This window comes from Salmo trutta, chromosome 20 (genome assembly GCF_901001165.1).
Source record: "Salmo trutta chromosome 20, fSalTru1.1, whole genome shotgun sequence".
Lineage (NCBI taxonomy): Eukaryota > Metazoa > Chordata > Actinopteri > Salmoniformes > Salmonidae > Salmo > Salmo trutta.
The window spans coordinates 37,086,304-37,102,985 of NC_042976.1; the positions used below are offsets into that span (position 1 = coordinate 37,086,304).

The window sequence follows — 16,682 nt, forward strand, 5'->3', positions numbered from 1 at the left end:
ACAGGATATATATTGTAAACTTTAATTTTCTCTGGTGTTAATATATATGTACCAGTCAAAAGTGTGTACGCACTTGCTCATTCAAGGGTTTTTCTTTATTTTTACTGTTTTTACATTGTTGAATAATAGTGGAGACATGAAAATGTGGAATAACACATATGGTAACCAAAAAAGTGTCTTAAACAAATCAAAATATATGTCATATTTGAGATTCTTCAAAGGAGCCACCCTTTACCTTGATGACAGCTTTGCACACTCTTGGCATTCTCTCAACAAGCTTCATGAGGCATAATTTTCCAACAGTCTTGAAGGAGTTCCCACATATGATGAGCACTTGTTGGCTGCTTTTCCTTCACTCTGCAGCCCAACTCATCCCAAACCATCTCAATTGGGTTGAGGTTGGGTGACTGTGGTGGCAGGGTAGCCTAGTGGTTAGTGCATTAGACTAGAAATTGAAAGGTTGCAAGTTCAAATCCCTGAGCTGACAAGGTACAAATCTGTTGTTCTGCCCCTGAACAAGGCAGTTAACCCACTGTTCCTAGGCTGTCATTGAAAACTGACCTGCCTAGTTAAATAAAGGTAAAATAAATAGAAATTGTGAGGCCAAGTCATCTGATACAGCACTCCATCACTCTCCTTGGTCAAATAGCCCTTACACAGCCTGGAGGTGTGTTGGGTCATTGTCCTGTTGAAAAATAAATTATAGTCCCACTAAGAGCAAACCAGGTGGGATGGTGTATCGCTGCAGAATGCTGTGGTAGCTATGCTGGTTAAGTGTGACTATCACAGTGTCACCAGCAAAGCACCATCACTCCTCCATGGAACCATACATGCAGAGATCATCTGTTCACCTACTCGGCGTCTCACAAAGACACGGTGGTTGTAACCAATAATTTCAAATTTGGACTCATCAGACCAAAGGACAGATTTCCGCTGGTCTAATGTCCATTGCTCGTGTTTCTTGGCCCTATTGGTGTCCTTTAGTAGTGGTTTCTTTGTATCAATTCGACCATGAATTAATGCAGTCTCCTCTGAACAGTTGATGTTGAGATGTGTCTGTTACTTGAACTCTGTGAAGCATTTATTTTGGGCTTCAATCTGAGGCTGGTAACTCTTCCTTTCCTGTGGCGGTCCTCATGAGAGCCAGGTTCATCATAGCGCTTGATGGTTTTTGCGACTGCACTTGAAGAAACTTTCAAAGTTCTTGAAATGTTCCGTATTGACTGACCTTCATGTCTTAAAGTAATGATGGACTGTCATTTCTCTTTGCTTATTTGAGCTGTTCATGCCATAATATGGACCTGGTCTTTTACCAAACAGGGCTATATTCTGTATTCCACCCTACCTTATCACAGCACAACTGATTGTCTCAAACGCATTAAGAGGGAAAGAAATTCCACAAATGAACTTTTAACAAGGCACACCTGTTAATTGAAATGCATTCCAGGTGACTACCTCATGAAGCTGGTTGAGAGAATGCCAAGAGTGTGCAAAGCTGTCATCAAGGCAAAGGGTGGCTACTTTGAAGAATCTCAAATATAAAACATATTTTGATTTGTTTCAGTCTTATATTTGTCACTACATGATTCCATATGTGTTGTTCCATAATTTTGATGTCTTCAATATTATTTTACAATGTAGAAAAAGGTAAAAATAAAGAAAAACCCTTGAATGAGTAGGTGTGACCAAACTTTTGACTGGTACTGTACTGTATATACTGATTATACAGAACATTATGAATACCTGCTCTTTCTATGACATAGCTTTCACCTGGATTCACCTGGTTAGTCTATGATCCCTTGTTGATGTTAATCTTAAGGATCTCTACAGATTGGTGTCCCACCCGCGGGATGGTTGAGGTAATGTGCGCTAATACGATTAGCATGAGGTTGTAATTTACAAGAAAATTTCTCGGGACATAGACATATCTGATATTCGCAGTAAGCGTAAATTCTTGTTAATCTAACTGCACTGTCCAATTTACAGTAGCAATTACAGTGAAAGAATAGCATGCTATTTTTTGAGGAGAGTGCACAGTTATGAACTTGAAAAGTTATTAATAAACCAATTAGGCACATTTGGGCAGTCTTGATACAACATTTTGAACAGAAATACAATGGTTCATTGGATCAGTCTAAAACTTTGCACATACACTGCTTCTATCTAGTGGCCAAAATCTAAATTGTGCATGGGCTGGAATAATACATTATGGCCTTTCTCTTGCATTTCAAAGATTATGGTACAAAGAAAATACAAAAACAGTTGTTTTTTTCTTTGTATTATCTTTTACCAGATCTAATGTGTTATATTCTCCTACATTAATTTCACATTTCCACAAACTTCAAAGTGTTTCCTTTCAAATGGTACCAAGAATATGCATATCCTTACTTCAGGTCCTGAGCTACAGGCAGTTAGAATTGGATATGTCATTTTAGGCGAAAATTTGGAAAAAAAGGGGCGAATCCTTAAATTTACTTCAATCAGTGTAAATGAAGGGGATGAGACAGGTTACAGAAAGATTGTCAAGCCTTGAGAGAATTGAGACATGGATTGTGTATGTGTGCCACTCAGAGGGAAAATGGGCAAGACAAAATATTTAAGTGCCTTTGAACAGGGTAGGTGCCAGGCGCACCGGTTTGTGTCAAGAACTGCAACGCTGCTGGGTTTTTCACGCTCAACAGTTTCCCGTATGTATCAAAGTTGCTTGTTGCTGTCATATATATATATATATATATATATATATATATATATATATATATATACACACACACACACACACACACACACACACACACACACTGACTGTACAAAATATTAAGAACACCTTCCGAAAATTGAGTTGCACCCCCCCTCAGAACAACCTCAATTCGTTGCTGCATGGGCTCTACAAGGTTTCGAAAGCTTTCCACAGGGATGCTGGCCCATGTTGACTCCAATGCTTCCCACAGTTGTGTGTAGTGGACTGGATGTCCTTTGGGTGGTGGACCACTGTTGTCTTTCTGATACAATGTAATATTCAGCCAATTCAAAACAGTAGGTTATCAGCATTCTGTGTCTTTTCGTTGAGCCGGATCATTTGGCTCCCAAACGGCTCTTCATTCAAAATGCTTGAAATCGACCTAGAACCATGAAAATTGCACATCTCTAGTACTGTAAAGCCAAAACAGTAGGCTACCATTACGTCAGATCTTCATATGCACGTTCAAAATACATTTTTACCCATCCAAATTTACGCACCGCAAAAATGAGCGTGCATCAGAGTGACGTGTTCCCCCCACTATTTATTGTTTCTGCAGTGATGATTCACCATCTTCGGAGAATGGTTTTCTAACTTATGGATGAGTTAGCTGACAATGTCAGGAAAACAATGTGGACGCTTCAATGGGGCAGAAGTCTGTGAGTTCTGGATAGCCAGATAGCTACCAACAATGTTTGAGTTGGTTTTCACTGACTTCATGTCAATGGTAATATGGCAAAAATCCGCTATCTAGCTAACCAACAACTGTAACAATGGATCTGAGAGACAAGTGCTCATTGTGCAAATGTATTTATGTTTCAATAAACATTGGAGATTAAATATAATTTACATGTTGTCAACAATTTAAGCCAACCCCCGTCTGTTTTGCCCCATAGTTGCACACGCGTCGGTTTTGTTGCTAAACAATCAACCCATCTATATGCAGATAATCGTTGTTTGAAGCAAAAAAAAGCCGTCGTAGCAGTATGCAAATCAGGGAGCCATCGATGCGATTCAGTTCCCAACGTTCACCAAAAAGAGCTCGAAAAGATCTGTTCGTTCGTGAACGAACTGTCACTAAAAAGGATGGGCTTATTTCAGGCAAAGTGAGGGCTGCCGTTGGGGTCCCCTGCCTTCGGGCCAATGTAGAGCCGATGAGCAAAGGTGCATCGGCAAATGTGGGCAGCCTACATGGGTCCAATGTTTTTACTCACATTAGGCCCACATGGTGCCCATGTGGGAATGTTTGCTGGGAAAAGATGGGCTTATTTCAGGCAAAGTGAGGGCTGCCCTCAACAGATATGGGCTGCCCACGCTAGGTCACACTGGACCAATGTGGAGCGAATGTGGGCAGACTACATGGGGCCAACATTTTATCCAGCATGTGGACATGTTTACTGGGACGTATCTCAGCCGAAAAAAACATTCAGAGATTAACACAGATAAATACAGAGACACATGTAGACACTGAGTGCTCTAAAAAGGGTAAAACTATAAACTGCTATAGGTAAATTTAGATCAGTTAGCTATTTTGAAAACTAAGACACAACATATTTTTGTAACGTAATTAAACTAGTTAATGTAGAAGTGCTGTGGCATAGTTATTTTTTGCTCTGTCCACCTGTTCGAAATAACTACCCATATGATGTGCAACAATTCACTAAACACATATTCTCATTGTATGTCGTTTATGGCTGGGGACAGGTATTCAAATCCAAGCCTGGAAGTTCTGTCACTGCTGGTTTTCTGTTCTACAATTAATTGCACCCACCTGGTGTCCAGAGGAGGTTGAGGGGAGGAAGGCTGGTGTCCCAGGTCTAAATCAGTCCTCGATTTGAAGGGAATAATAAATATCAGCAGTGGCACTGGCTTTATGGTGCAGATATGGAATTTTCCTGGTTTAGTTGTACAGTATGTGTGGGAAGGCCTATCAGAGAGGAATCGGCAAAGCATACCAAAATCCTTGGAACTAGATGCATAATGCAGAAATTCTGATGAAGTACGTATCTTAGGCCTGCTACCTCCCATCACCGATGGTAGGCTTGCTATTCTGTAACACCTGACTTTATATTCATGTTATTTCAAGGATTTCAAAATAGGCTACATCTACTCACGGTTATGACTAGATGGAATACAGCTGGACAGAAGTGACTTTAGGTAGCAGGTTAGGAGAACTTATGCAGCCGGTTAGAATAATTAACGTAGCAGGTCAGGAGAATTAGGATTTATTTTGGTCCTGTCTGGAACGTCCGTCTTTTCTTGGTCTTTTTTTGTGTGCAGTCCGGACCAACCTTGATTTTAACGTCCAAGGATGTTGATTCTTGGTCCTGTCCGGACCAAATCTGAAGCAAACATAGATGTCTGTTTGGTTCAGATTTGGTCCAGACCTATCATAGAAATCTACAGTGCATTCAGAAAGTATTCAGACCCATTTACTTTTTTCCACATTTTGTTATGTTACAGCCTTGTTCTAAAATGGGTTAAATACATCTACACACAATAACCATAATGACAAAGCGAAACATGCTTTTAGAAATGTTTGCAAATTTATAAACAAATAAAAACAGAAATACCTTATTTACATAAGTATTCAGACCCTTTGCTATGAGACTCGAAATTGAGCTCAGGTGCATCCTGTTTCCATTGATCATCCTTGTGATGTTTCTACAACTTGATTGGAGTCCACCTGTGGTAAATTCAATTGATTGGACGTGATATGGAAAGAAACACACCTGTCTATATAAGGTCCAACAGTTGACAGTGCATGTCAGAGCAAAAACCAAGCCATGAGGTTGAAGGAATTGTCCGTAGAGCTCCGAGACAGGATTGTGTGGAGGCACAGATCAGGGGAAGGGTACCAAAACATTTCTGCAGCATTGAAGATCCCCAAGAACACAGTGGCCTCCATCATTCTTAAATGGAAGAAGTTTGGAACCCCCAAGACTCTTCCTTGAGTTGGCCACCTGGCAAAACTGAGCAATCGGGTGAGAAGAGCCTTGGTCAGGGAGGTGACCTAGAACCCGATGCTCGCTCTGACAGAGCTCCAGAGTTACTCTGTTGAGATTGGAGAACCTTCCAGAAGGACAACCATCTCTGCAGCACTCCACCAATCAGGCCTTTATGGTAGAGTGGCCAGACGGAAGCCACTCCTCAGTAAAAGGCACATGACAGCCTACTTGGAGTTTGCCAAAAGGCACCTAAAGGACTCTCAGACCATGAGAAGCAAGATTCTTTGGTCTGATGAAACCAAGATTGAACTCTTTGGCCTGAATGCCAATCGTCACTTCTGGAGGAAACCTGGCACCATCTCTACGGTGAAGCATGGTGGGGGCAGCATCATACTGTGGGGATGTTTTTCACCGGAAGGGACTGGGAGACTAGTCAGGATCGAGGGAAAGATGAACGGAGTAAAGTACAGAGATCCTAAATGAAAACCTTCTCCAGAGTGCTCAGATCCTCAGACTGGGGTGAAGATTCACCTTCCAACAGGACAACGAACCTAATCACACAGCCAAGACAACGCAGGAGTGGCACAGCAGAGTACAGTAAAGAAAAGAACAGTCTAGTGTACTGTATTGTACCCTACCTTACTCTAATGCATTCTACTGTACTCTACTGAATTAAACTCTACTATACCATACTGTACTGTACTCTACTGTGCTCTACTGTCATAAACAGCCGTACTGTAGTGTGATGTTGGACTACGTGGAAGTTTTAAAGCTTTTGAAAAAGCTAACATAATTGAATGTGACAGATGGGAGCAATAAAAAATATTCTGTTGCAGTCTTCAGTTGGCTCCTCTTTCCTCTATTATTGTGATATGTTTACTTCATTGAGAATGTATGCGCAGTTGGAATTTGTCCATAGAATCAATGACTGAAAAACACATATTTTCAACATCTGTAAATTACTTATTTTCGAAGTCCGGAAAATACGTCTTCTAACCTTTCAGCACCTGAAATGCACATCTTTTCAACATAATTTTTCTTACTGGGTTGATGTTAGTTAAAATGCTAAAATTGGCCCCATCGCCACTTGAACATATCTATAGCCACAACCAGGGCTGCCCTCAGATAACGCGATTCCGCCACCTTGCCCCCAAAACATTCTGCTTGCACCAACATCAAAGATGGTGAAAAAATGAAGACATCCCATAAAGGCTGTGTAGCATAGATTTTTTTAAAAAGCTGAAATATGTAACTTTTTGGGCGACCCGACCACATTCACATAGAAATGTGTGTTATAGATCTGTCACTCTCATTGAAAGCAAGTCTAAGAAGCGGTAGATCTGTTCTATGTGCGCTATCACTATGCTTTCTGTTCTTACGTTTCGTTTTTTGGTCTTTTAATTTCGGTTTTGTACACCAGCTTCAAACAGCTGAAAATACAATATTTTTGATTATGGAAAATCTATTTCACAGCGGTTTAGATGGTACAATCATTTTCTACATCATACTTGCTTAGTTATTTTGTCACGTAAACTGAAATTAGACGAAGTATTAGAATTTTATCAAGTGCAGCTTTAAGGGGTGGCTCTCCCATAAGGCACCAATGTGATAGCAGCTGGGTCTGGTCTACAGAGTTAATTGACTGTATATGAACCTGAAAAAGGGAGCCTATGAAATGTCTTACCGTCATCCTTCCTGTTTGAATCTGCCATGTTGTCTGTGCATTCAGTTCGGTTAAACGTTTGCTACGTTTTGTAATGGCTTGTAGTGAACGACGACATGTTTCCTCAAAGCGTTCTTCAACCTTTTCGAACAGACTTTGGTCGTGTTCCACTGCTCAGATGTTGCATGCATCAATCAATGGTTGCGTGCCACGTCATTCACTGACAGATTGCTATAACATATGATGTGGTTAACTGATACTTAAAATACCTATCTAGGCATTGTAAGATTTGGCATGTGTCAGCAACGCCTGGGCAGAGGAACGCGCCCTTTTAGGTACGTTTGCTCCGTTTGGTGGATGTGACAGGTGCGGCATGAAGCAATGAGTGACGTATTTAATGCGCCCCGCTGCATTTTGAACCCAAAACCCAACCTCTCCCCGTTTTTCAACTGGTCGTTCAGAACAGCACCGCTTCAGTTTAATTTAATGTTACATTATGTTTTTTTGTATTGAACGCAGCCCTTGTTACAGATCAAGTGGAACATTTATAATTTGATTTAGGGGAATGTCAGATTAGGTGACCTCGGTCAGGCGTCCACTGGCAAATTCAGTGTGATGATGACTTGGTTAGGTCTGACCCAAAGATTTGTATATACACTAGATTGGCTAATGGGACACCGTGTTTAAGCCACTGTGCCTCCATCTTGGCATTCCCCCACCAGCGTAACAAATATTTTGGAAGCTATAGAAAACCATTTATTAATGTCTACATTCATTTTTGCCACATGTATTATATTACAGACACCTAAATGCATACATTTAAATTATATTATGTGAGCTAAACATACAAATGAAAACAATTATTAAAAAAATGTATATTACTAATGTTACTGTCCCCACTACAAAAAAAAACGTAATAGACTGGTTAACAGACAAGATCACGAAAACGATGCGCACGCTTCAGTGGGGCAGAAGTTCATGTGTTGTTGTGATTCGGGATGGTCAGATAGCAAGCGGCAATGACAAGAAGCTGCCATGTGGGGAATCATAGTTGTTTTATTATTTTATTTTTTTAAATTGTATTTAACCTTTTATTTAACTAGGCAAGTCAGTTAAGAACAAATTCTTATTTACAATGACGGCTACCCTGGGCCAATTGTGCGCCGCCCTATGGGACTCCCAATCACTGCCGGTTGCGATACAGCCTGGAATCGAACCAGGTACTGTAGTGACACCTCGAACACTGAGATGCAGTGCTTTAGACCGCTGTGCCACTCGGCTCGTTTCAGCTATATTTATCTTATTTTTGCTATGTCTTGGTTTGAGGTGTTTTGACTGATGTCATGTCTATGCTAATATGGCTCAAATTCGCTAGCTAGCTAACCAACAAATGTAATGATATTTGAGACAACAAGTGCTCATTGTGCACATTTATGTTTTCAATAAACATTGGAGACAAAATATTGTTTACATGTTGTCAAAAATCTAAGCCAACCCAGTTTATTTTGCCCCATAGATCGTGCATCGGTTTTGTTGCTAAACAACCAACCCTTCTATTGAAAAGCTATAGGATGTCGTTCATTCTTATGGAGGATTGAGCCTACTGGGGAGTGCCAATATGGCCGACTGGTGTCTTCAAAGCATAGCCTGTAAAAAAGAAAAGCCTTTCAATGGCCAATACATAGGATCATCAATCCAGGGTTTATATACATGATTGGTCTGACCACACTCCTGTCAATTCACCTCCTTGATGTTATCAAACGAGTTTGATTTGGTTGATTATTTTTTAACTACATTTAATTTCCATCATGCTGCATATAGCACAGCCGAGTTCAACTCAGCACAGGAGGGGCAGATTCCGAAGATAGTCGGAAAAGGCCGAATGCATTGCATTGTGGGAAAAAGGAGCTAGTCGCCATCTTGCTTTAGCGCCGCAGGTTATCAGGGCAGAATAATAACCACGTTCGAATGAAACATTTTGAGACATACGAATGTTTTAGCAATACAGTTTGAGCAAATATTGCAGGTAGTGAGGTGTAAGAGTATCACCGTGCTATTTACTGTGTTATTTCCAACGACAGAACTAGCTAACTGGGAACGTTCGACTTGAGGAGGTAACGTTAGCCATGGGTCGCTCGAGGAGTCGCAGTTCGTCCCGTTCCAAACACTCCAAAAGCAGCAAGCACAGCAAAAAACGGAGCCGGTCGCGTTCAAGGGACAAGGAGAGGTCCAAGAAGCGATCCAAGTCCCGTGAAGCGAAGAGGAACAGGCGCAGAGAGTCGCGTTCTCGTTCCCGGTCAGCCACAGTCTCGACCCGCAGGGAAAGGGAGAGAGCGGTCACACCGCCGGAGAGAATCGACATATTCGGCAGGACGTTGAGCAAGAGAAGCGCCTTGGACGAAAAACAGAGAAAGGAGGAGGAGGAGAAGAAGGTTGAGATGGAAAGACAGAGGAAGATGTGAGTCGTAACTGAATATTCTATCCAATATGGATGACATGCTAACTAGCTTGCTACATTCGCTAGTTAGCTACAATGCTAATAGATCCGTCCATACACTCAGGCATAGGCGTTAGTTAGCAAGCTAGTAAACTGGCTAGCTAACGTTAGCTACGTGTCTTGGGAGAGGAGGCCCAAATCGGCTATGTAAGCCTACTAGTACTTGCACCATTAGCCAACCAGCTAACTAATTAAGGCACTTGGCTGCAATTCACTTGTTTCTTTAGTCTAATAATGGGATGTATACATTTCAAATCCTTTTATCATGCATCTAGTAACTATACATTTGTATATTTGTGCGTAAGTGGCAATCTGAGTGGCCACCTTGTATGTCATGTTTCATGCATCACAATTCAACGATTTAGTGACGATATCAACGATCTATGGATGATGTGACACAGAGATTTCTCTGGCTAGCTTACGTGTCCTCAAAAAGGTTGTCAACAATATTAATCCTGCCTCCAAGCTGTGTTTTATGTGACATTTATTTCCAAATTTGAGTTAATACATTTTAATGTCATAATTATAATTTAGGCCTAATCACTGGTTAAATGAAACAGGGGAGGGAGGGGCGTCAACTACAGTAAGTTGCTCACCTGTCAAATTAAAAATGTCAGGTATGCCCCTCTGGCTCTGAACCACTGAAGTCCAACCACAGGACTTTCATCTGGCCCCTGCAACACTAAGATTGACTGTCAGTGTGTGTGTACATATTTTCTGCTATAGCGAGCACCTCACATAATGCCCACATCTTGTCTGTTTGTAGGCAGTTGATATTGGTCTGACAGAGAAATAAAGACTGGGGGAAGCAGCTGTTGTGCACCTTTTGGCCAGTGGCTGATTGACACCTGATACTTACAACACAATAGTCATCTAGTCTGCTGTGTGGCCTTTTACTGGCTAACCACAGGGCTACCTGATAAGCAAGGACCCGGGCTTTAGGTTTCCTGGTTATGTTTGACTAAACCAAATTAAATTGGCGAGAGGGACAGGGTTTTCAGTCGTGCCTGAAGCAATGTGACAACAATCACGTCCTTTTGATAGGGCAGCTGAAATGGTTTAAATGCGTGCCTTGTGTTCATGTGCACAAACCAACTTCCCTTGAGCATGCCTTTTGGACTGACCCACACCTAGCTTTACCCCCCAGTCTTCCGCTGCTCTGGACAGGCTCAGTTCCTTCCATGAAAGGAGGATGGGGTGGGGGGGGTCATCGTGTCTAGTCGCATCAGGACTCCCTCTTATCACCTGTTGTCCAGGGTGTCTGTCTAGTCAGTGGGGTAAATCTTCTTCCCCACACACGTTTAGTACATATTCCATCGTGCCATGTGCTGCAAATCAATGAAACACTAAGTTAAACCTTTTATTTATATATATATATATATATAAAACTTTTTTTTTTACATAAGTAGTTTTATAACCCTGATAAGCTTACAAATGCACAATTCCCAGAGGTTGTTTCTGTAGAAATCTGGCTTTTAGGGTACATTGATTCAACGGTAACTGAATATGCATTGATCGTGTCATGTCACTTTTGCTACCATGTCAGCAACCCTCCCCTCTTTCTCTCCCCACCCATGCCGTGCAGCCGTCAGGTGGAGATAGAGGAGAAGCTGATCGAGGAGGAGACGGCGCGTCGCGTGGAGGAGCTGGTGGCCAAGCGGGTGGAGGAGGAGCTGGAGAAACGTAGGGACGAGATAGAGCGGGAGGTGCTGCGGCGTGTGGAGGAGGCCAAGCGCATCATGGAGCGCCAGCTGTTGGAGGAGCTGGAGAGACAGAGGCATGCTGAGCTGCAGGCCCAGAAGGCCAGAGAGGTAACGCTCGGTCGTTGGGAACGCAGTCGTCTCCCCCCCCTCCCCACTACTCTGGAAAGTGGGTTCCCCCCTTCCCCCGACATGGCCATGGCACAAGTTTCACTTCTACATGGAGGGTGAGAGGTTAGCGCAGTGCTGCCATGGCTGATGCTCAGTACAGGATAGGTGGGATAGAGTTCTGTGAGCTTCAGAAGTTGTAGATGGAGTGATAAAAGGGCAAGAGCTCAGGTTTCTACTTAGGTAGTAGATTGAAAGAGAAATTGACGATATTTGGCAGTTGACAGTCAAAGTAAGACACTGGGGGATTCAGGTGAAACTTTTGCCATGGCAGACATGAGAATTTACAGACTTCATCCCTTTATTCAATCTCATAAATCTCCCTCCTTCCCCATTCATACATTCCTATTCAGAATTATTCATAACTTTTATTTTCATTATTGTAAATGTCTCCTTTTTACATCTCTAATAAAGAGCTGTCTTCAAATTGACATTCCATTATCAGTCACTTTCTCTGTTTGTGTCCAATATTCAGTGCACATTTGTATTGCCCCAGGTAGGAAGCAAGCACAGGTTTGCCCAACCACAAACAAATAGGGATGAGAAGCTTTGGCTTATTAGTGACAAATCAGTCCCCTTTAGCCCAATTTAGCTTTTTTCTATTTGTTCTAGCAGCTAGTGTGGACTGTAGTCGTCTTGAGGCCCTTCACTTTGCTGAGTAGACTAGACGCGGGGCCTTCTCTCTCCAGGCTTCATTAATGAGGGCCATGGTTTGTACAGTCATAATGTTATGTGAATGAGAGGAGCAGCCAATGCCCAGCGACCCTGACTCAAACAGGAATCGGCCAGTGGCTCGGTACTAATCGGGTGAGAAATGTGGCCCCAGTGCGCCTCGCTGAGCTCTCCCTCCCCCATCTCTCCTATTCAGATCCCCCCCACACACACACACACACACACACACACACACACACACACATCCTAGACGTACTTTTTGGGGAGGGAGGGTAATAGTTACTTTGACACTAGGAGGGCCGCTTTCTGTTTTGAGTGAATTTTGTTTTAATAGGCTACAATTACATACACAGTTTAGTTTATTGTGTCCTATAAAGTTGATATTATCCTCCCCGCTCTTAATAATCCTTGTTTTGAAAAGCTCCCATTAGAAGGCATCCGCTCTGGAATACATAACAATGACGGACCTCCATTTCCAGTTTCCTGTTTGCAAGGTCAACAATCTCTGGTCTATCCCTGTCTGTTAACCCTCTTTCTTTATTTAATATTCCTTTTTTGTGTTGAAACTAACTTGTTTTTAAAGAAAAACAACATGTACTCTTTGTGACGTCCTCATGACTTGCTTCTCCTTAGGGGTGTTTTTTTTAAATTTTTGTTCATGATTTTGATTTTGGACACAACTTGTGTTAACACCACCTTCTTTAACACCTTTTGACCTGAACTGGCCTGCAGACAGCTCCCAGCTCACTCACGTACTGTACTGTGTTCAGCCCTACTCCTCCGCACAGTACTGCTCCACTACTGTACACCACTGTACTCTGCTGCTGCATTATGTTGTCTCGATGTGAGCTGAGAGCGGCTTTAAAGAGTCACTGCGAGCTGGGCTGCAGGCGGCAGGCTAGCAGTACAGAGATCAGTTTTAAAGAGGAAGGCCACAGGCGGGCCGGGCGCGTATGGCAGCCCCCCCCCTCCCCAGGAGCGCTTCTGTCTCTCTGCAGGGGACACAGTCTGGACGAGACAGTAAATATTCAACCGTTTAATGACGAATGCTTTCACCAGTTGTGTAGATACACAGGCAAGGAAAATGCGTAGGTATACGTACATTGGTGAGCCAAAACTATTCACTCCTTTTTTGTATCCTTTTTCTCTTTATTATTGATGATGATGATGATGATAAGAAAGAGGAAAATAGATTTTTTAGAATGTTTTGTCTTTTTATACCTGTTTCTGTCTCTTATGAGTGTGCCGAGTGGGTTTCCCTTTTAATGTCTTAATGATCAAGTGAAGGCTAAAGGTGTGATTGAGTGATTCCTATGTGGGAGGGTATTGTCACGAATAGCGGGAGAGAAAAAAGGGGGGTTATTTTTCCCTTTTGACAAATTTTGTTCTCCTGTGTTCTAAAAGCATTCCGGTTGATTGCGAGAAAGAATGGGAAAGAGTGGTTATGATGTGCGAGGGAGAGCCTGAGCAGACTCCTTTTGTGGTAGGATGAAGACAAGTGAGTGTGCCAATGTGTGTGTGTATGTGGAGCGGTCAATGATGTGGGAGTGTGTGTCTGTGCAGGGATGTTGTGCGGCCGTAGCCTGTGTGCGCGCTAACATGGCATCGTGTCACCCCTTTAGGAGGAAGAAACATCCAAACGGGAGGAACTGGAGAAAATCTTGGAGGAGAATAACCGCAAGATTGCCGACGCTCAGGCCAAGCTGGTACGCCCTCTTCTACTTGCCTCTGCTTCTCCTCTCTGTTCTGTACAAAGAGAAAAAGATATTTAGCTACTTTCCCAAACCCCAAAATGCAAACGGGGCAATTCCATAATGAAATGTGGTCGTGTTGATATTGAAGTACGTGGTCATCGTAGATTTCATGCGAAAGTGGTATTGGCATTTTTGTTATGAAATTGTGGTTATTGACAGATTTCCAGGGAAACTATGAGAAACACAACTAAAGTACAACATAGTATTGCATGCTGGCATAGGTTTTATATTGATGGTTATCAATAGCCGTTAACAATAATTGTTTTTCCCTTGCCTGTTTATATTCTGTCTGGCAATTAACTCGTTTATAAGATTTATTTATTTGATTTGGACACGACATGGACACGCCAAGATTGTAGTAAACAAGACAGAAAGCAAAACAAACATTATATTAATATCTCAAGGCTAATATCAAACAGTTTATCAAAAGTAACAGCAAACAGTTTGTGGCATTTTGGCACTGCAGGATCTCTCTATCCTGAACTGACCCGTTCTCTGTGTGTGTCTCCCCCCACCAGGCCGAGGAGCAGTTGCGTATCGTAGAGGAGCAGAGAAAGATTCACGAGGAGAGGATGAAGCTGGATCAGGATCGGCAGCGGCAGCAGAAGGAGGAGCAGAAAATGATCCTGGGCAAGGGAAAGTCCCGGCCCAAGCTCTCCTTCTCCCTCAAGGCCACCGAATGAGCCTCTCATCCCTCCTCTCTTGCACTCCTCCATCACCCCACCCCCCCAGTGCTCTCCTTCTCCTCCTCTCTGGAACGCTCGCTGTGTGTTTTTAAGTGTGGAAAGCTGAACGAAGGGCAGCCCATGGCACTGGAAGAGGCATGGCTCCTCTCCTGTCACGCACCTCCCTGCTTTACAGACCTTTCCCAACCAAGCCTTGGAGGGAGGGATGCCCGCACACCGTCAAACACCTGTCTGACCCCCCCTCCCTCTCCTCGGCCTCTCACCCCCCCCCACCCCCCAGTGACTATTGATCTTTTCGGGGGGGGGGGGTTATTTCCAATTTTAAGGATCTGAACTGTCGTGTAGAAAGCTGTCACTACTTGGTTCTGCCCTTACTTAGGTCTTACTCTGAACAGTGAGCAAGCTAGGACAGAAACTCAACTTGTGTGTGTCCAGTTAAGGCTCATTAAAACTTTGTGGGTGGTTTGGAAGTTGGCCTGGGTTTTCCTGTGCCGTGTGTGTCTAACGTAGAAAGCTGACAAGGCAGAGGTAACATATGCAGTAAAGCACACAGTCACCTCCACTTTAGCTGACAGGATTGTCTTCCACCTCCCTACACCTCACATCTGCTCTGATGATTGATCCTCACGTTTTTACCAGGTTTCTACAATGTTTTGCTCCTCGATAGTTTAGCGGCAAATAGAAAAACCAAGCATGTGAACAAAGACGCTCTGCTGCACAGGTGAACCCAAGCCAATTCCCAAACTGCCCATAGAGCGGCTCCGGGGCGCGTTGCAGGATTGGAACAGGAAATGATGCGTCTCATCCATGGTCAGGAGGTGGAAGGGGAGTGGAGGGGGGGGGCAGACATTTCCTGTATTATGTAATATTAGAATCGCTGTGATTTGGTGTCCTACTCCTGTAAGATAGAAATGAATCCACACAACAACGAAAGACAAAAGCGACAGGGATTTATAATCTTGCATCATTTTACTGAACTCTTACTGTTCAATCGCCGAGTGAATTGTGCTCTCAAGTCAAGTAGACGGTGGAAGCAGTGCACCTCTGTTCCTTAGTTTTGGTGTAGTATATTAACCTCGCCCTTAAAGGGTCCCCTTAAAATAACTATTGGTTCGTAAAGGATGTCCAAGTCCAGGTAAGATTGACTAGCTACATGTTGAGATCTGACCAGGTGTATGTGCATGTTTGGACGTGTGTGTGTGCGCGTGTGTGTCAGTATGTCTGACTGGCTGATCTCTGGTAGGTTTAAGGGGCTTCTTGAGTAAGTGAAACTTGTCTTGTGGTAATTTCCTGATGTGTTAATGGGAACTGAACAATACACCAATAAAACCATTTGAATGCGTACAACTGTCTCAGATTGTGGTTTTTAGTCAATGGTTACTTCCTAATGTAAATTGCTGCATTTACATAGGCATCCCCAATTATTGGCAAAATATCTGATTGGTCAAAAGATGTAGGTGCAGAAGATACAGTATCACTTTTTGCTCATGGATTAGGATTTCCTTACTGGATCTCTCCACACACATTCCAGGGGAGTTTACCTTTGAGCTGGGTTACAGTTTGTAACCCCTTCTAGAGTTGTATTTACTTGTCAAATAGTAACATATTGTTAATTAGAATTAATGGCTTAGATATTTTGGAGGAGATTTGCAATTTGTACTGGTTTTTTTTAATACATTTGTATTTGGACAATTAGTTGGTCTCTATAGTGATGTAAATTGAGGTTCATGATTGGCTGATTTAATTGAATGTCTCAGCGACGTCTCAATTCTTCTGCGGTCCCAAGGTAAGTATTGTTCCTCACACCTTTGAATGCGTAATTTGCGCATGGCTTGGATAATTTTATCTAGTCTCTTT

The 16,682-nt window shown here is 42.7% G+C and overlaps 1 protein-coding gene across 3 annotated transcripts; it reads left to right on the forward strand.

Annotated features, from left to right (window-relative positions):
- The first annotated feature begins 9,236 nt into the window (after positions 1 to 9,236).
- arglu1a (arginine and glutamate rich 1a) lies at positions 9,237 to 16,169 on the forward strand. Of its 3 annotated transcripts, none has more exons than XM_029703147.1 (4): positions 9,237 to 9,806; positions 11,392 to 11,656; positions 14,008 to 14,091; positions 14,658 to 16,169. In XM_029703147.1, exons 1-4 carry the CDS (start codon positions 9,475 to 9,477, stop codon positions 14,820 to 14,822), a joined length of 846 nt encoding a protein of 281 aa, XP_029559007.1. In that variant the 5' UTR covers positions 9,237 to 9,474; the 3' UTR covers positions 14,823 to 16,169. The 3 variants fall into 3 exon arrangements, with proteins under 3 accessions (XP_029559007.1, XP_029559008.1, XP_029559009.1); XM_029703148.1 differs by having other exon boundaries at positions 11,431 to 11,656; XM_029703149.1 differs by lacking the exon at positions 14,658 to 16,169 and having other exon boundaries at positions 11,392 to 11,816; positions 11,880 to 14,013.
- The last annotated feature ends 513 nt before the right edge of the window (positions 16,170 to 16,682 follow it).